Source organism: Hippopotamus amphibius, chromosome X (genome assembly GCF_030028045.1).
Source record: "Hippopotamus amphibius kiboko isolate mHipAmp2 chromosome X, mHipAmp2.hap2, whole genome shotgun sequence".
NCBI lineage: Eukaryota > Metazoa > Chordata > Mammalia > Artiodactyla > Hippopotamidae > Hippopotamus > Hippopotamus amphibius.
The window spans coordinates 76,709,828-76,726,038 of record NC_080203.1 but is presented as its reverse complement, the minus strand read 5'-3'; the positions used below and the strand labels follow the sequence as shown (position 1 = coordinate 76,726,038).

Here is a 16,211-nt window from a genome sequence, read left to right as displayed (position 1 = left end):
GACCATATTCCTAGTGGATTCACTCAGTGAGATGGGTAAAAATGATTCTCAACCTGTGGTGGGACATCTCACTTCTTTATACCTTGAGAGATCTGAAGTGGTCCAGCATTGCTCCTTTATATCCCTCACCCCTCCAAACACTGCTCTCCCTCCCCCAGAGAAGGCAAAAGACAATTTTAACTCTTTATTTGAAACAAACAATTTCAGAGACAGAAGGTTAGTTGTGACAACAGCTTCTCACTACAACACAAGGGCGGGCATGGCTCACTGAAGGGACAGGCCAGGTGCCTCAGAACAATATATACAATTTAAACAGTGGCTAAACTGGTGACAGTTATAAAAACACAAAAAGGAGCCTGGGGAACAGCAAAGCCAACAGGGAAAGAACTGGGTATCCTCTTTGCCAGATGCTAAGAGTTTTCTGGAACTACAGAGGCAAGATGGGGAAGAGAGAAGATGGAGGCAGTGGGGGCAGGACCCATGCCCACAGCTTCTCACCTATCCTTTGACCACAGACCCCATCCTGCATGACCCAGGGCCCCCACAGGCTTGGCCTGGCTCTTATGATGGGGGAAGAACAAGAGTGGGGAACCCAGCCCCAACCCAAGTCAGAAGGTAGTTTTTGCCTTGGGAACTCTGTCCACTGAACTAATGGGAAGCAGTTACAGAAGGGGGCTAAGCATGTTGACACCATGGCTCATGCCAACCTAAGATGGCAGAGAGACAAACACATAAACCAAGGGGACAGGAGTCTGCTCCCCATACTTAGAGTCATTCTCTGCCTTTGAGGGAAAGAAAACATTTGGAAGATTTTTTTTAAATTGCAGCACCAAGGGCTGGTGCTTGCAGGGGTAGGGAGGGAGAACAAGGTGGCGAGGGGGTTCCAACCACCAGTTAATTCATGGGAGGGGAAGAGTGCCTAAGCTCTGTGTTTTAGGTAAATGGTCCCCTCGTTACTTTCATGGTTTCTTTTGTATCTTTCATACAAGACCCTTTAGCTTGGTACCAGGGAAGAGTAGAGAAGGGAGTGGGCACAGGGCAGAAAAGGCAGCTGGGTTCTTTCCTTGGCCAAACCTAGGAACAAGGCCTTTACCCATGTGGGATGGGTCACGAAACCCAAAGCCAACAGGATCACCAGAGCTATTAACACTCCACCCAGCGTCTGGCCCCAGAAGGGGTTTACTCTGAAACATGAATAAAATGGTCGAGCTGGTTTTTGCCCATCACTGGGAGACCAGTCCCTCAGTACAGAGGACTGGGGCCCTGTGGTTGTCCAGTGGTTTGGGAGAAGATAAAAGCCAGGGATTCCTAGGGAAGGCAGGGAATTGATGAGTAGAAAAGAGCAGTCAGGGCCCTTCAGAATGAGTAGCATTGGTTCCTGGGCCAGGTGTCCCGTGGGATGTGGCCACGGGACAGACATCGGTGTGAAAGATGGATATGGGCAGCATGTGGGCTTAGTCCAGGTCCTCCTCCCCGGGACGACCCAGCTCCTCATAAATCTCACGCACAGCCAGAATGCGATTGAGCATGCTCTCCAACATGCTGCGGTCCATGGGGATCACAGAATACCAGAGAGGTGACTCAGCGATGCACGACCGCTCAGGTTGCAGGTAGAATACATCGTTGCGAGTCCGGAGGCTTTCGGGACTGCAATGGTGGGGGTGGGGTGGGGGTTGGGCGGGAGGACAGATATCAGTACCTGGGCGAAGCAGAGCCTGTGGGTCCCCACACTAATGCCATTCCTGCGAGCCTGCCAACTCACCATTTTGAGAGATAGAATTCATAGAACTTGACAGGGCAGCGGAGGGGATTCATGCGGTTCTCACGCTGCTCTAAGATGGGGGCTTCATCTTCTCTCTTCCGTTTCCCAGGACCGGTGTCTGTGGAGGAGGCAAATGACCCAGACTCATTAAAAGTGCAGTCTCAACTAGGCGCCTCCAAGAGCACAGTCCAGGGCACAGGGGGAGGGCCTCAGGACACAAGATAGTCTCATGGAGAAATAAAGGCAAAAGAAGAGTTGGTCAGTCTCTCTGTACCAACCCAACATTCTGTAGGGTGTTGCTCTACAGTTCACCCTGGTTCTCACTGCTCAAGTCTCTTTATCATCTTCCCTAGGTTGATTTCCTGAAGAGGTGATCTCAGAAGTTACACAGACAAACAGACAAAACAGACCCTACTGCAAGACTGAGGCTGCCATCCGGGAAAAACAACGACGGCCCCAGCCCCTGGCACATTAGTCCTGGTAGAGGCTCAGGTTCAGAAGGGACCCTGGGAACTGATTCCAGGGTCAGAAAGGAAACCAAGGTGCTGTGGCAGTGATGCCCCCTAGCAAAGAGCCATGGAAAGCCTGTCATTCACTCTTGTCAACTCTCCCCCTCAGCCAAACACACCCAACAGCTGTCCACCATCCCCTCGAAAAGTAAATGAGGAAAAGCGGGAAACGGGAAGCTGGGTGAGCTACTATTTATGCAACAGCCACTGCCCATCAGATTGAAGGACTGGCTGTTTCTATCTTTTCTGCAAAACCCAGGAACAGAAGGGTAAGGAAGCTGGGGGCAATGGAGAGGGCCAACCTGGCGGCGCCGTGGGGCATGGAAGGGGAAAGCAGAGAGGGGGGAAAAGCAAAGGAGGGGGCAGTTTCGTACCTCGCCCTTTCCTCTGGCGGACGGGGGCGTAGTAGCGAATGCTCACCACCTTGGTGGTGCCCCGAGGGGTGGTACACTTGCGGGACTGCCGCACCACGTTGGTGAAGGAGAGCTGCATGTGTTCCTCAGCTGTCTGCAGCCCGAAAAACTTAGTGTTGAAGAACATGAGGGTGTTGAGAAGGACAAACGGCGAGTAGACCCCCAGCTGCTTACACTCCCAGAGGTGCTCTTCCTCCACTCGGGAGAATACCGTATCTGCAATGGGCAACGGGGAGAGGCTGGTCAGGAGGGATCGGCTACCCAAACCCAACTGCTTCTGCTCCCACTCAAGCAGTGAGCATGCCAGACTCGTTCGGTAAGGGACCATTGCATGTAAAACCCTGACACCTTGCTATAGTGCACAGGACTGGATTTTTCATTTTGTCATGTTTTTTGGTGGGCTTTTTTGGGGTTTGTTTTTTTTTTTAAACAGTTTCCACCTGCATTCAGAACTTCGCTCACCATCCTCAAGTTACAGGCAGGTCGATGTAAACCTTGAGGAGTTTCACAACTTCTTCCTTTTTTTTTCTTCACTTACCACTCAAACCCTGGCCACCATTTTTGGTCCCAGAGATAGCTCTTCAGACCTAAGTCTTGATCCCCTCCTCATGTTCAAGGACAGGGACTCTGGCTCCTCTAGCTCTAAACCCTGAGGCACCCAACTACATATTTCTGCACTCAGACCCTTTTGTGAAGAGTGGCAGACCCAAGAGCCCTGGACTTGGACTGGTGCACTGGAAGAATGGAGGAAAGGACGGAGGGGTTGCTAAGTCCCTGTCCCTTACTGTTGGGGAGGAGTGTGGGCTGCCAGGTACTCAGAGACTTGTTGAGTTCTTGAACAAAAGTCAGGTAGTAAAGGTCCGTGAAAATGTTCACCATTCGGTTATTTTCCAACAAGTACTGGAAAAAGAAAAACAGACACACATAGAGCTAGACTCTAGGCCCTAGAGGAAAGACGATGATGCCGAAGACCCCAGCCATGGCGACCTTGACAGTTAGGAGACAATGGGAAACAGTTGCTAGATTAAGTGATCCAGAGTGGTTTTTCCCAGCTATACCTACAGCTCTGAGGTGCTGAGGCGTTGCTGGAAAAGGAGGAAGTTTGGAAGAGATGTGTCACAGCCGCTTCTTCACGAGCCCAGACCCCCTTGTCAGCTAAGGCATGGCTGACCTCCCCCAGTGGGAACCAAACATTACCCCACCACTCAGGGAACCCAGCTCTGCCTATCCCTCCACTCCTAGAGTGGGCTTGAGGATGACAAAGGGACCCAGACAGCAATGAAGACTGCTCCTTGGCCAACAGTCCTGGAACACAGGATTTTAGAAGAGTATTGTCATTTCTTGTCCCATCTGGAGTAGATGAAAGGCAAGCTGCCTGCTCAAGGCAGGAGACAAGGTGAGGGACAGTGAGTGGGACAGAATCATTTTTGGTGGGACCCTGCCTGCTGTGTTGAGTGATGTCAAGTGAGGCAGGGTACAAAGGGATACCTGTTGGATGCCAAGACACAGATAGTAGATACTATCAGGTTCATATCGTTCACCGTTGGGTCGAGTGATTTCTCTCACAAACTGGGCCAGACCGTAGTTGAGCTCAGCAGCTGAGCAGGCCAGGATATCCTCTTTGATACGCATAGGTTTGGCTGCAGTGATACACAGTAGAGGTGGCTGGCATTAAGACAGCTGCACATTAAGAATTTCCTTTAGCTCCACCATTAATCCCTTTCCCCTTAGTCACGTCCAGCTCCAGAGCAAACCCACCAATTACACAAAGAGCCCTCAGCCATGAAACCTAGACAGCATCTCCCCTTATTCTACAACTCCTCCCCATATTCACAGGATACCCTTAAGTGATCACACCCTTATCACTTGTAGACATCTACAGCTGAACCACACCCCTGCCTCTGCACCCCTTCCCCTCCTCCTCCCCTGGGTACTTACGGCCAAAGCGCAGCTCATCACCCTTGCTGGTTTCTCCATTGGCGTATTTTGACTGTACCCAGCACTTCCAAGCATTGACACCATATGAATAGTTGAGTCCAGTACAGCTAGGCTGGCTGCTCATGGAGTCCCGGGAACAGCTCTCTGAAAGCACCAGCCGTTTTTGACCCTGGAGGGGAAAAGAAAGGAGGGGGTGGCAGAGGTAAGGCCGGGGCACCATGGAAGCTAGTCAGGACAGTGTTCACCACCAGGGGAGGAGGAGACTGATGTAGGAACACAGCAAGCTTCCATAGCACAGAACCCAGGAACAGCTCTGGTGACCTCTGATGAACTGGGGAGAGCAGAGTTTGACTGTACCTTAGCACTCGCAGAGGTGGAGAAAGGAGGCTAGGGAAGGCGAAACTAAGGCTGCTGACGTAGCTATGAAAGCCACCCCCCATCCCGCCCTTTGAGCCTCCATCCCTCTTCTTGTGGATACAGCAGCCCCAGCGCCCCCCTCACCTTCCTCATGGTTCGGGGAAGGTCTTGTTCAGTAGACACGTCCTCAGGCCCTACCAGGCCACAATCAAAGAGGAAATCTACGCTGGGGTTAATGTCCAAAGGATCTAGAGGGGAAAGGAAGAAGAAATCAATTTTCTAAGACTTCAACCCTGTAGTCCTCCCACCCCACCCCTGCTACTCGTTCACCCGACTCAAGATGAGCCCCCCGGACAGCTTCACTGTGGTCACCAGGACAAAGCTACGCACCAAGTATGTGATCAGAGGCACATACACACAAACACTCACGACAATGGGAACGTTCCTAACGCTACTTAACTGTAAACTTAAACATGGTTAAGACGGTAAATTTTACGTTATGTGTTTTACCACGATAAACAAACAAACAAAAACAAAACAAAACAAAACAAGACTCAAGTGTAGAACAGTCTGCCTGTCTCAGGGTCTCTGGCACTGTTCCCTGTGAGTGTCTTCTGCTCAGGGTCATGCTGGGGGTCACAAGCAATACTCCTTTCCTGATGGCACAAATGCTACTGTACACAGCGGGCACGCGCTGAATCCTACTCACTCTTGGGGAAGTCCGCCTCCAAGTCTTGCCCAGGCTCATCCAACACATTGGCCATCTTGACAGCCATGGCCAGGACATCATCCCGAGCTGGCCCAAACAGGTCGCAGTCTTCCAGAAGCCCCTCTGCGCTCTGGTTGCTCACGAGATCTGGGAGGCAGAGAGGTTGGCTTAGTCCCTGCAGCTCCTGTTTAGTGCCCTCAACAGGCTTTCAGGGGCTGATCCCAACTATCCCCCCATCCCACCAGGCACCGAGATCACAACTTTCCACCCCCTTAGACAGAGACAGACTCCCTCCCCGCCGCTGTCCACGGCATACCACAAAGGTCCGATGAGGCCTTGTCTAACTCCTCAGCCTCTGCGATCATTTCTGCCATAGCCAGGATGTCGGCCTCCAAGGGGTTAGAAGGGATCTTCACCTTCAGCTCCTCAATGGTCTCCACAATCTTGTCTGTGCTCTCCAAGGTAGTGGGCAGGAACATGGGCACAGGCACCTGAAGGCACGAATCCCAACTAAACGCCAAGAACCACACCAGCAGATGAGAGGGACGGCTGGTGAGAGGGAGAGGGCAGGGTGGGTCTCAAGCCTGGGGTGGTAAAGGAGGCCCCCACCAGGAAGGGCAGGAAAACTTACCGGGATAGGCATTGAGAAAGGCACAGGGACTTTCTGGCAGTACAGATGCATAGGCACGGGCACAAAGATGGGCACTGGGATGGGCAGCACGATCACCTGTGGCTTCCACTCTTCTGCTGACAAAAAAGGGGCCTTCTCAGAGCCCCTGCTAGATGGGTTCCACCCGACCCAGGACCTGATGCTTGTCGCCCCCCAAAGCTCTAACACATGCTCAGTGTCACAAAACTGCCCTTGAACCAAATGTTGAGAGGACAGCTCTTGGATTCTGGGACAACAATATGCAGGACACTGCAGCCAGCTAAGAAAGCCCCTCATCCAGGCACAGGGCTGGAGGCCTAAGACCATGGAATATAACCTGCGGCATCTCGGCACCCTCACTCACCTGTCTGACTCCCTTTGGACTTCATCTCCACCTTGCAGGAGACCCCCCGATTCTGCATCAGTGGTTTACACATGGCAGCTTTGTTTTTGCGGGGTGTTGCCGGGGGCGGTGGGGGTGGAGGAGGGGTGGGAGCAGCGGGGGCTGGTCGGGTCTTCACAGGGATCTGCAGAGACAAAGGAATATTAGTGCCGCTGACTACGCGACCCTCCTCTTAGACCATCCTCCCCCTTGGCTTTTGCCCTGACCTTTCCCAGATTCCCATTTTCCTCTGGGGTCTTTACAGTGTTGCTGTTCTCCACTTTGGTTTGAGAGGGTGTCTGGGGCTTTGCCTCAGAAGACTGACCTGTAGATCAAAACAAACGAATGCTCTCATCTGAGGCAGCAGCTCTCCATTTTCCTCACCCTTGCTCCAGGAGAACACCCAATATGAATGAGAAGTCTAGAATTTTCCCTCCACCCCACCCCAAGTCTAGTCTTCCCTAGGTCCCAACAACAGCGGCCAAAAAGATTCTTTGCTCCTGGCTGCCAAGAAAGATGAAAACTATTGTTTTCCCAATAACCCATAACTTGAGGCCTTCCATTTAGAGAGCCCTCAGGAGTTTAGTACCCCTGGAGTGCGGAGGGGCTGGGATAACATTCTAGAAACAATAGTCTTCACTCTCACTAAAGATAGAGCTTATGCTGACACTTCCTTCTCTTAAAACTAACCACAGCCCCCATATGCCCCACCCTACCTGGGCAGGTACCCATTCCCTATAACATATCCCGTATAGACAATCAGTAGGATCTAATTCTCAGAACCTCTTTTTTTTTTTTAAACTCTCAGAACCTTTAAACGAGACTCCTCTAGTACCTGCACAGTCCAGAAGCTAAAAGAGAACACAGCAGCAGGAGCTCTGGCCGGGGATGAGGTGAAAGCGGGAGAGGAAGAAGAAAGGGGCAGGGCCCAGGATCAGAAGAGTCCAGGCCAGTTCTAACAGACTGTGCCCCTGCCTGGGACTCACTGTTCAGGAGGCTCTCGGGCCCACTCTGGGTATCCAGGTTGGGTTGGTTCTGCTGGCTGTAGAAGCGCAGCAGACACTGTTGGTTGCAGAAGTGACGGATCTGCCCACGCCAGTGGATGGTCTCCAGCAGCTTCCCCTGGCGCTTACAGGCATGGCACCGGGCAGCCTGAGGGTGTCAACAGGATGGTCAGACCTGCCTCCCTAAAATGTGCTAGGCCCTTTGCCCTGGGATAAGCCGCACTGCTCCCCTTGGAGGCTGAGCCAGCCGGAGCCCCCTCCCTGGAGATCGGCCCACACCCTGATGGCGGCACAACAGCCCGTGCTCCCTGCCGCCCTTTCCCTCCTTTGTAACGTGCTGCCTCCCTTACCTTGCAGTACCACAGCAGGTACTTGCTCTTACAGTCCTCGCTGCAGAAGTCCCAGGTGCTGCCGTCCAGTTGCTCGGTGACTCCACGCTGGCAGGTCTGGGAGCAGTAAGTACAAGTGATGCAGCACAATCCCAGCTTCTTTGTGAAGTCCTGTTTGTACAGCAGCACACAGCCTGGAAAGGGGGTGAGAGGGAAGAGTCCAGAGACACAGAGATCTCCATGGCCACGAGACCCAACCTTTTCAAGGCAGTGCACCTGAAACCTCTAACAGCCTCCCGTGCCCAAAGCCTGGGGATGGATGGGGTAGAGCGTCCCAAGCAGGAGGCTCTGGCCCCACGGACCACACTGCAAGCCCTCCTTACTTAATCTGCCATTCTCCCCAGCTGTGAGCTACAAGGCCCTCTGCCCCTTCCCCATCTCCTTACCTTCACTGCAGAAGCTCTTCTCCACCCCACTGAATCGGAGCTTCTCATGCAGGAGTTTCTCCTGCCGGCAATGCTCGCACTGGGACACCACACCCCGAAGGCGCTTGAAGTCCTCACAGCAATCACGGCAGCAGAACTGGAACACCTGGTCCTGGGATGGGGGCAAAGGGTGGGGAGGACAAGGCTGTGACATCTGGACCTGGCAAGAGCCAAGTGGGAGGACCCTTTCAGAAAGATGTCTGGTTGTGTAGCAAGATGTGGGTGGGGGTGGGGATCTTACCTGCCAGTCCAAGACCTCAGGCTTGCCACTGAAGAGGCTGTGGCAGTAGTGACAGCTCAGGTGAATGCCCCCCTCAGGGCTTGTGCGCTGGAGGGAAGGAAGACAAGTAAGGGAGGGGCAAGATGTGTGTGGTGGTCAGGTGAGGGGAGGGGAAGTCAGGCTTGTTCTTTGCTCTGCCCAGGCCTACCTACCCCAAATCTCATACCCTGTCTATGTCGCCACACCCTTTATCCCTGGTCCAGGGTCTGGAGTACCTGGAACTTGGTCCAGCAGCTGGGGCTGCAGAATTGGTAGACTGTGCGATCAACCTTGTTGTAGTAACAGGGGTCAGAGAGGCTGCGGCGGCAGAAGCTGCAGGGTCGGGGAGGGCCTGGGGCATAGAGAGAAAAGGAGAGAGAGAGAGAGAGAGAAAGAGAGAGAGAGAGAGCACACAGAAGGTGTAAGGCAGTGCAGAGATGGAACAGGAAATCCACGGGAAGATGTGGTTCGGGCTGAAGTCGGGCAGCAGGGGTTACTTTAGAAGAAGGGAGTATGGGAGGTAGAAGGAAGGCCAGCAGGGATCTCAGAGAAGAGGGCTTTGCACCTACCAGTGAGCCCTGCCTGCTTCACTTTGTAAGAGGTGGTACAGCACAGGGAACAGAACAAGCTGGTCTTGCCATTACGGTCCACATGGGATAGCATCTCAAAGTTCTTACACAGGGTCTTGCACCAGACACATGGGTACACCCGTGTGTTTTTCTGTGAGGATGGGGAAGGAGAGGCTGAGGCTGGATTTGTCCCTTCACTTTTATTTTTTAAATTTTTAAAACATGAAATGTTTCAGGCATACAAAAAAAGTATAGATGATGAGATAACAAAGACCTGTGTATCCACCAGCCAGCTTCAAAAATAAAACATAACAGATACAATTGAAACCCCCTTTATTTGTTTTATTTCTCCCAGCCCTCGACCCGTCAGGCACCTTTATTTCTCACCCAAGGACCGCACCCCCTTCCACAGCCCTCTAATGCACTACTCCCTCGGCCCCACCTTCTTGTACGCCCCCAAGCAGCTTGTGTTGCAGAACCGCTTTTGTTGGCCCTCGTGGAAGAGGAGCTCGGGGCCAGGGCTCCCGGTCTTGGTGTAGATGTAAGCCCCGCACTGGTCACAACAGTTGGTTTTCAGTCCCTTGTTGGCCCGGAATTTGGAGAAGCAAGAATCGCTGCAGAGCCGGTGCACCACGCTGCCATTGCTGACCTCGTGCAGGACCTGCCACACACATACACACCCACCCTGAGCTGGGGCCTGGCCACCACCACCCACCCCAGTGCAAGGACGGCCCGCCCCACCTCACCCTAGACCTTCACAGCAGACAGTGGGCCCAGGGACCCCCCAACCTGCACATCAGGCTGCCGACTTGATGGTGAGGTCCTGGGAGGCAAGGAAGGCCAGCTGCACACATCCTGGAGAAGCTCTATCCTTGAATACGCTCCCTCACGGTGCTGCTTCCCCTCCCCACTCCCCTCTTCCACAGGGCCTGGCCCCTGCAGCCCCAGAATTGCAGGGGCAGCTCGGGGCTGGCCAGGCTCTGTAAAGCAGCCCCCACCGAGCTTCCTCACCTCTCCAGTCTTCTGGCATATACTGCAGCGGGTGGCATCAGCGGGATCCCCAGACTGGGGGATTGGGCGCTGCTGCTGGGCCTCATACAGGGAGAGACAGACGGACGTGCAGAACTCATGGAAAGAGCCTCCTGAACCAGTCTGGGCTACAACTGAGTCCTTGGTGTTCCAGATCTCCCTAGAGGCGGGGACAGGTTTGCACATTCACTCAGTAGCACCTTTTCATTTCATCAGCCTCCACCCCCCTCCTCTGGGATCAATGACCACAGAACCAAAATATTCCCGGACCCTCTCCCTAAATTGCCTCTCTCCCAGTTCCACTTGGCTAGGTTCTTGCCAGCATCGTCTCTTTCTCACCCTTTACTCCCAGCCTGATCCCTGCCCCACCCACAGCCCAAGACCCTCACATACTTCTTGCAGAAGGTACAGGTCTTTTTGCCAGAGGGCTTCTTGGAGAAAGTGGTGAGACAGGATGAAGAGCAGAAGAGCTGCGGCAGCCCCTTGCGCTGGTAGGCCGTCTGGCCCTTCTGCAGTGGTGTCCGGCAGTGGGCACAAGTCATCTTGGTGCCTACGGCAGAGCGCCCAGCCCTCTGTGCCACGCTCGAGCGTAGGGACATGCGAGGAGAGCGCCGGGGCCGGAATGGCACAAAGTCCTCATCGTTGGGGTCATCTACCATGGCATCAGAATCCTCATCTGACACTGGAACTGAGGAAGTGGGGGAGGGGCAGGGAGAAAAGGCTAAGGGACCAGGCCTCCGGCCATCACCTGACCAACAGGTAGCTCAGCTGATCCTGGGATCCCCAATCCCTGTAGTTCTTGGCTTTATACCCCGCCCCTACTACACTGGAATCTCAAGCCACCGGGTGTCACTCTCCCTTAGTTACTCTGTAACCTCCCAGGGAGGGAAGGGAGGGATCCAAGTAAGAAGATTCAGGGACAGGGATGGCAGAGCTGAAACAGGAAACTCCATTCTCACTGCTCTTGTTTTCAATTTCCCCCACTGCCCCTGGTTCCCATGCCAACCCAGAGCAGAGACAGGCGCTTTGCACTCTGCATGGTGCAGCACTACAGGAGTCAGGAGATCCGTGGCCCGCCACATCCCACTGGGTCACACTTCCTTAAGGCCTACTCACTGCTCTCAGTGGAATCCACAACCTCAGGTTTTGGAGGCTCTACTCTTCTAACGCGCTCGCTTCTCTTCTGCACCTTGGAAACATGGGGAGGGGAGGAAAGCTGACACCAGGGGCAGGCTAAAGGGCCAGCTGCACTAGTTCAGGGTTTGGGGGGTGTACAGAGATGGGAGGGGGAAGGGAGAGTAGGGACCCTTGGCCCAGCCCTTAGGAGGAGGGGAGAAAAGGAAGCTGGACTTTCTCCTTAAGAAGCAAGAGACACAAGCTCTCCCTCCTCCTCCTAACTCTCCTTACACACACCCTCCACAGAGCAGCATCTGGGAGGGAAAATGAAGGTTCTGTCCTTCCCAAAGCTGTAGGGGGAACCAGACTCCTTCCAATCCCCTCCCCCCCCCTCACCCTCTCAGGCGGCTTCTCACTCGCCTTCCCAGTCAGGCCATCTCCTGCAAAGGAAGCAGAAAGCAGCCTAAATCTTGAGTCTGCCTTCACTACCCCCTCCCTGGCCCAACCCCCGCCTCCATTCCTGGGGAAGAACTTACTCAAAACTGAAAGGGAAAACTCGAGTGCCTGTGGCTTCTTGGGGCCCCTCTCAGGGTTACCTCGAGCTCTGCACTAAGTGGGGGGGGGGGGTGTGCTGCTATTCTCCATGAAAAAATATCCTACCTTCCCATCAGCTTTCTGTCCCAATCATTGGGAGTTAAGGAAATACAAGTAACACACCTTTCATCAAGCATTTATAATTTATCAACAAAAACAAATGCAACCACCCAAAGGTATCCAGGGGAAAAGGAAACATTAATGCATGGGGAGGTTCCCCTGGACCCAGGTGGTTATATAAGCCCTAAGACCCTGGTCACAGCCTGGGAGAGGCACAACACCAGGCAGAACTGGGGAGAAATGTGAGCCTCTCAAGTCTAGGCTGGCCCTCCCCTATCAAAGACACAATCCTAGGCCCCGCATGTCTACCATTCCTCGGAAATCACTATGCACTTGGTGGCTCCACAACCTGGTTATCATTCATCAAACCCAGAAATCTCACGCTCATCTAGAACAAAACAGCTAGAAAGCTCTTAGAACCAAGAAGCCTGGTGTCCTCCCCAATCCTGAAGGAAGGAGGACCCCGGTACCAAAAGCCCACCTGGGGGAAGAAAAAGGGAACCTCTCCCACCAAACCCAGTCTTCTCAACCCACCCCCTGAAACCTCGCCCCTATTTCTCCTCCATAGCCACTGAGCTCCCGCCACCCCTACTTTCCTTAATCTTCTTCACCACACCCCCACTCCTCCCTTCCAACCCCCCAACTCCTCCATACACATCCCTACTCTGCTCTCTCCACCCTCCCCCCCTACTTCTTCCCCAAACACACAGCCACCCTCCTGACCCCCATCCTCTCCCCAGCCTTGATTTTCCAGCTGATCAGGCAACCTACCTGGCAAGGAAGGGTGTCCAGGGGGGCTAGGGCCCCCAGGTTTGGTCTGAGAACTGTTGATTCCATCCCCCAGAGTCTCTCCCACTGAAGGGCTGGGGGGTCCATTTGGGCTCTGTGGCTGCCCTTGGGGAAGCTCCTCCTCCTGCCCAGGGGAGCCCCTTCTCCCCGTAGCTATGGAGGTGGTCTCCTCCTCTTCAATATGTGGGGACTGCAGGGTTATTGGAGAATCTGGAGCCAAAGGCTCTAGCAGCCCCTCAGGTGAAGAGGGATTTGCCCCAGCCCCTGGGTCAGGTGGCACCACCTCAGGGGTCTGACCCCCTGGTCCAGGTTCTAGGGTTTGATCTCCTGCATCCCATGCAAGGGTCCCCTCAGGACCATGGTCCACCTCTGGGGGGGAGGGGGCTTTATAGAGCAGCCCCCCCAGCCCCAGCAGCTCAGTGGCTCCATCCAGGACTCCAGGGTCTTTTTCCAGGCCAGCAGGGGTATCAAGCAGGTCCAGGGCTCCTGAGGATGGAGAAGGGCCAGGGGGGGCCCATCCTCGAGTTGGGGCAGTCTGGGATTCCAGTAGATCCTCTCCAAATTCCATGTCTACTGGAAGGTCTCCAGCCAGGGGCTTCTCTGGCAGGGTCAATGGGTCAAACGGACTGGGGAAATCACTGGGGTCCATGAGGCTGACTGGATATGGGCTGTAGATTAGGGGTAGAAGAGGGGACAGAAGAGGTGGTCTTCGCCAGAATTCCTTCTTATATAGGCTCTGGGACACACCCCATTATCCACTTGGATTTCTCTTGAATCGCCCCCACCACAACCGGCAAGCCTTTCCACAGGCTTTAGTGCAAATGACCACTCCCCCCCCCTCAAAATACAGCGCCCCCTGTGGGGAGAGGCGTTCCCCGCCCTGGCCCTGTGCCCCCACTCGCCAGGCAGTCCGTCGTTCCACCCGCCCGCCTAACCCCCGCCACCCCACTGCAACTCCCAGTTCCCCTCCCCCCTCACCTTTCACTCGCCCCCCAACTCGGGCTGAACGCCCCCTTAGAGTCTCCCAGGGCCGTTGCCAACAGGAGTCTTTCCCGCCCCCGCGATCTCAGTTTCTATCCCCTCCCCTCTCTCCTAGAGCCCCCCACTTCCCTAGTCTTTACCCACCCTGCCTGGCCCCACCCCCCCTCCCCGCGCTGTATGGTCCTCCCCCAGCCCTTCCCTCGCCCCCACAAACTGCCCTTCCTAACCCCTCCCCCCAGTTACCTTTCAGGGTCGCCCACTTCCTCAGCCCAGTACCCCTTTCCTACTGCTCCCCCAGTCCTCCTTCTCCTGTTGCCCACCCCCCACCTCAGGCATTTACAGGAAGACATTTTGGAGCTACGATCTCTCCTTAGACCCCCCTCCCGGCTACTGCGAGATCCCGCCTGCAGGTTCGGTTCGGCTTGATCAGGCCCGACCCCTACCTGCGGCAGGGTTAGTGTAACGGCTACAAGCCTAGAACTGCAGACAGCAACGGCCCCGCGCTCCTTCTCCACCTCCCTCCCTAGCAGCCGGGACAGGGGTCGCGGCCCCTTTAAATGGCAGCGCCGCTCACAGTGCCCAGCGCTCTGCACCAGGCGGGCGGGCGGCGCCAGCAACCAACCCCATTGGCTGGCTCTAGGAGGGGGCTCGCGAGACAGCGCCGGCCCCCGGCGCGAGACTCCCAGCCCAGTGGACGCCTGGAAATTGCGGAGTGGAACATCGGCACTGGAGATGGAGCTTGAGCCCCCGCCCGGGGCCCCGTTAGTTGAGGAGGAAAAGCTAGCCTCCGGAGCTTGGAAGCCCGCCCCCGGGGAAGGCGGCACCCCCTTTCCACCAAAGGGCCGAGTACACTAACCCACAAAAAACAGATCTACGCACCTGCTTCCCTTACCTGGCTCAAGAGCCTGGCCCCCGTCAACACCCGTGCCCGCCCTACCTCCTGGAGCCCACTCTACCCGTGATCCCCTCCTCTCATTCAAATGGTTCCCGGTCCCCTCCCCCTCCCCGTGTCTCTCTCCGCTTCCCACTCGTGTTCAACCCCCCGGCGTCCGCCCCCCTCAACAGTCCCTACCTACGCCATGCAGCAGGCGCCTGCCAAGATTACCCTCCCCCCCAACCCCACCTCTCCCGGGCCCGCCCCCTGGGCGACTGTTGGGGTAATGAGTGACAGCGGAGGGTGGGGGGAGGCAGGGACCCAGCCCTCACGTGCCCCTCCTCCCCTTGTCTGTAGCCTCGGGCCCCCCTAACAATTCTGAGACTCGGAGTTGTGGGGTGTCTTAAGCCTGGTCTCCAGCCACCCAGGGCGGGTTAAATGGCTCTGGCTCAGTGACAACGCCTATGCAGTAACCGTTACTGCCTGACGACCCCAAAACCAGGTCTTGCAAAGACACTCCCCCACTCCTTCCACGCTCTTAGGGTAAGTTCTGGGATCTTCTCCCTGAGTCTTCGCGTAGGAGCCCCCTGCTTTATCTCTTCAGTAGTTTTCCTCAATGAGGCCGATAGCGCTCCTTCCTCCTTTCTCTGTCTCTCCCTCCCTCCCACTCTCTTTCTGTCCTCGTCCCTCTCTCCCTCTCCCCCCTCCTCCCTCTGTGGCGCGCACTCTCTCTCTCCCAGTCTCTTTTTGTCTCGTCTCTGTCTCTCAGGCTCTCTTAGGCACGAGCACGCACGCGCGCGCGCACACACACACTCCCTCTCCTGGATGGTCCTTAGCATGTGGGTGTGGCTGGGGTTGAAGCTAGAGAAGTGGGGTTGGGGGTGGGGGGGCAATAGCATTAGGCCTACTGGCTTTAAAAAATTGTGTGCCAGGATCCATTCTCAGTCCCCATTAGAGTTAGAGCACTTTAAAATCCCCGCTCTCCACTTTCCCCCTCTGACTCCTAAGTGCTGGAGAGTATTTAGTATCTGAGATACTAGAAGAGGCTCAGGCTGGAAGGGAGTCCTGCCACATTTTTAGGTTTGGTGTCCAGTGCCTGCTCTGGCCTGCCTCTTTGCCCTGGGCCTTTCTTCCTTCCCACACTAAACCTCTCCTAGCCTTGTAGTCCTCCGGAGTTTTATCCTCCCTTGTCTCATTCACTTTCTCAGAAACCTTATCCTTCCTAGCTCCCGCCTTGGCCTTGAAGTTATCTTTGCTCTCTCCCATATACAGAGATAAAAGCAAGAGTTTTCCCCTTTAGGTTTCCCAAACGCTGCTTTCTCTTTATCTTAACCCATATGCTATGTGCCCATCTCCCACCTTCTGCTTATTTCTGTGTCCCTGTACCTCTTGTATTTTCAGTT

General features: G+C 54.9%; 1 protein-coding gene across 3 annotated transcripts; it reads right to left on the bottom strand.

Moving 5' to 3' along the window:
- Window positions 1-209: 209 nt before the first annotated feature.
- On the bottom strand, window positions 210-14,894 carry ZMYM3 (zinc finger MYM-type containing 3). Of its 3 annotated transcripts, none has more exons than XM_057719096.1 (25): window positions 14,814-14,894; window positions 12,936-13,621; window positions 11,907-11,950; window positions 11,511-11,583; window positions 10,788-11,082; window positions 10,377-10,554; window positions 9,808-10,026; window positions 9,366-9,516; window positions 9,033-9,148; window positions 8,779-8,865; window positions 8,499-8,649; window positions 8,074-8,246; window positions 7,706-7,871; window positions 6,947-7,044; window positions 6,702-6,864; window positions 6,320-6,432; window positions 6,005-6,179; window positions 5,689-5,835; window positions 5,124-5,227; window positions 4,623-4,791; window positions 4,173-4,324; window positions 3,470-3,584; window positions 2,646-2,900; window positions 1,763-1,880; window positions 210-1,647 (listed from the first exon to the last, which is right to left on the bottom strand). In XM_057719096.1, the coding sequence occupies exons 2-25, from the start codon at window positions 13,600-13,602 to the stop codon at window positions 1,455-1,457; spliced, it is 4,122 nt and encodes a 1,373-aa protein (XP_057575079.1). In that variant the 5' UTR covers window positions 13,603-13,621; window positions 14,814-14,894; the 3' UTR covers window positions 210-1,454. The 3 variants fall into 3 exon arrangements, with proteins under 3 accessions (XP_057575079.1, XP_057575078.1, XP_057575080.1); XM_057719095.1 differs by lacking the exon at window positions 14,814-14,894 and adding an exon at window positions 14,378-14,494; XM_057719097.1 differs by lacking the exon at window positions 14,814-14,894 and adding an exon at window positions 14,378-14,494 and having other exon boundaries at window positions 11,511-11,577.
- Window positions 14,895-16,211: the final 1,317 nt, after the last annotated feature.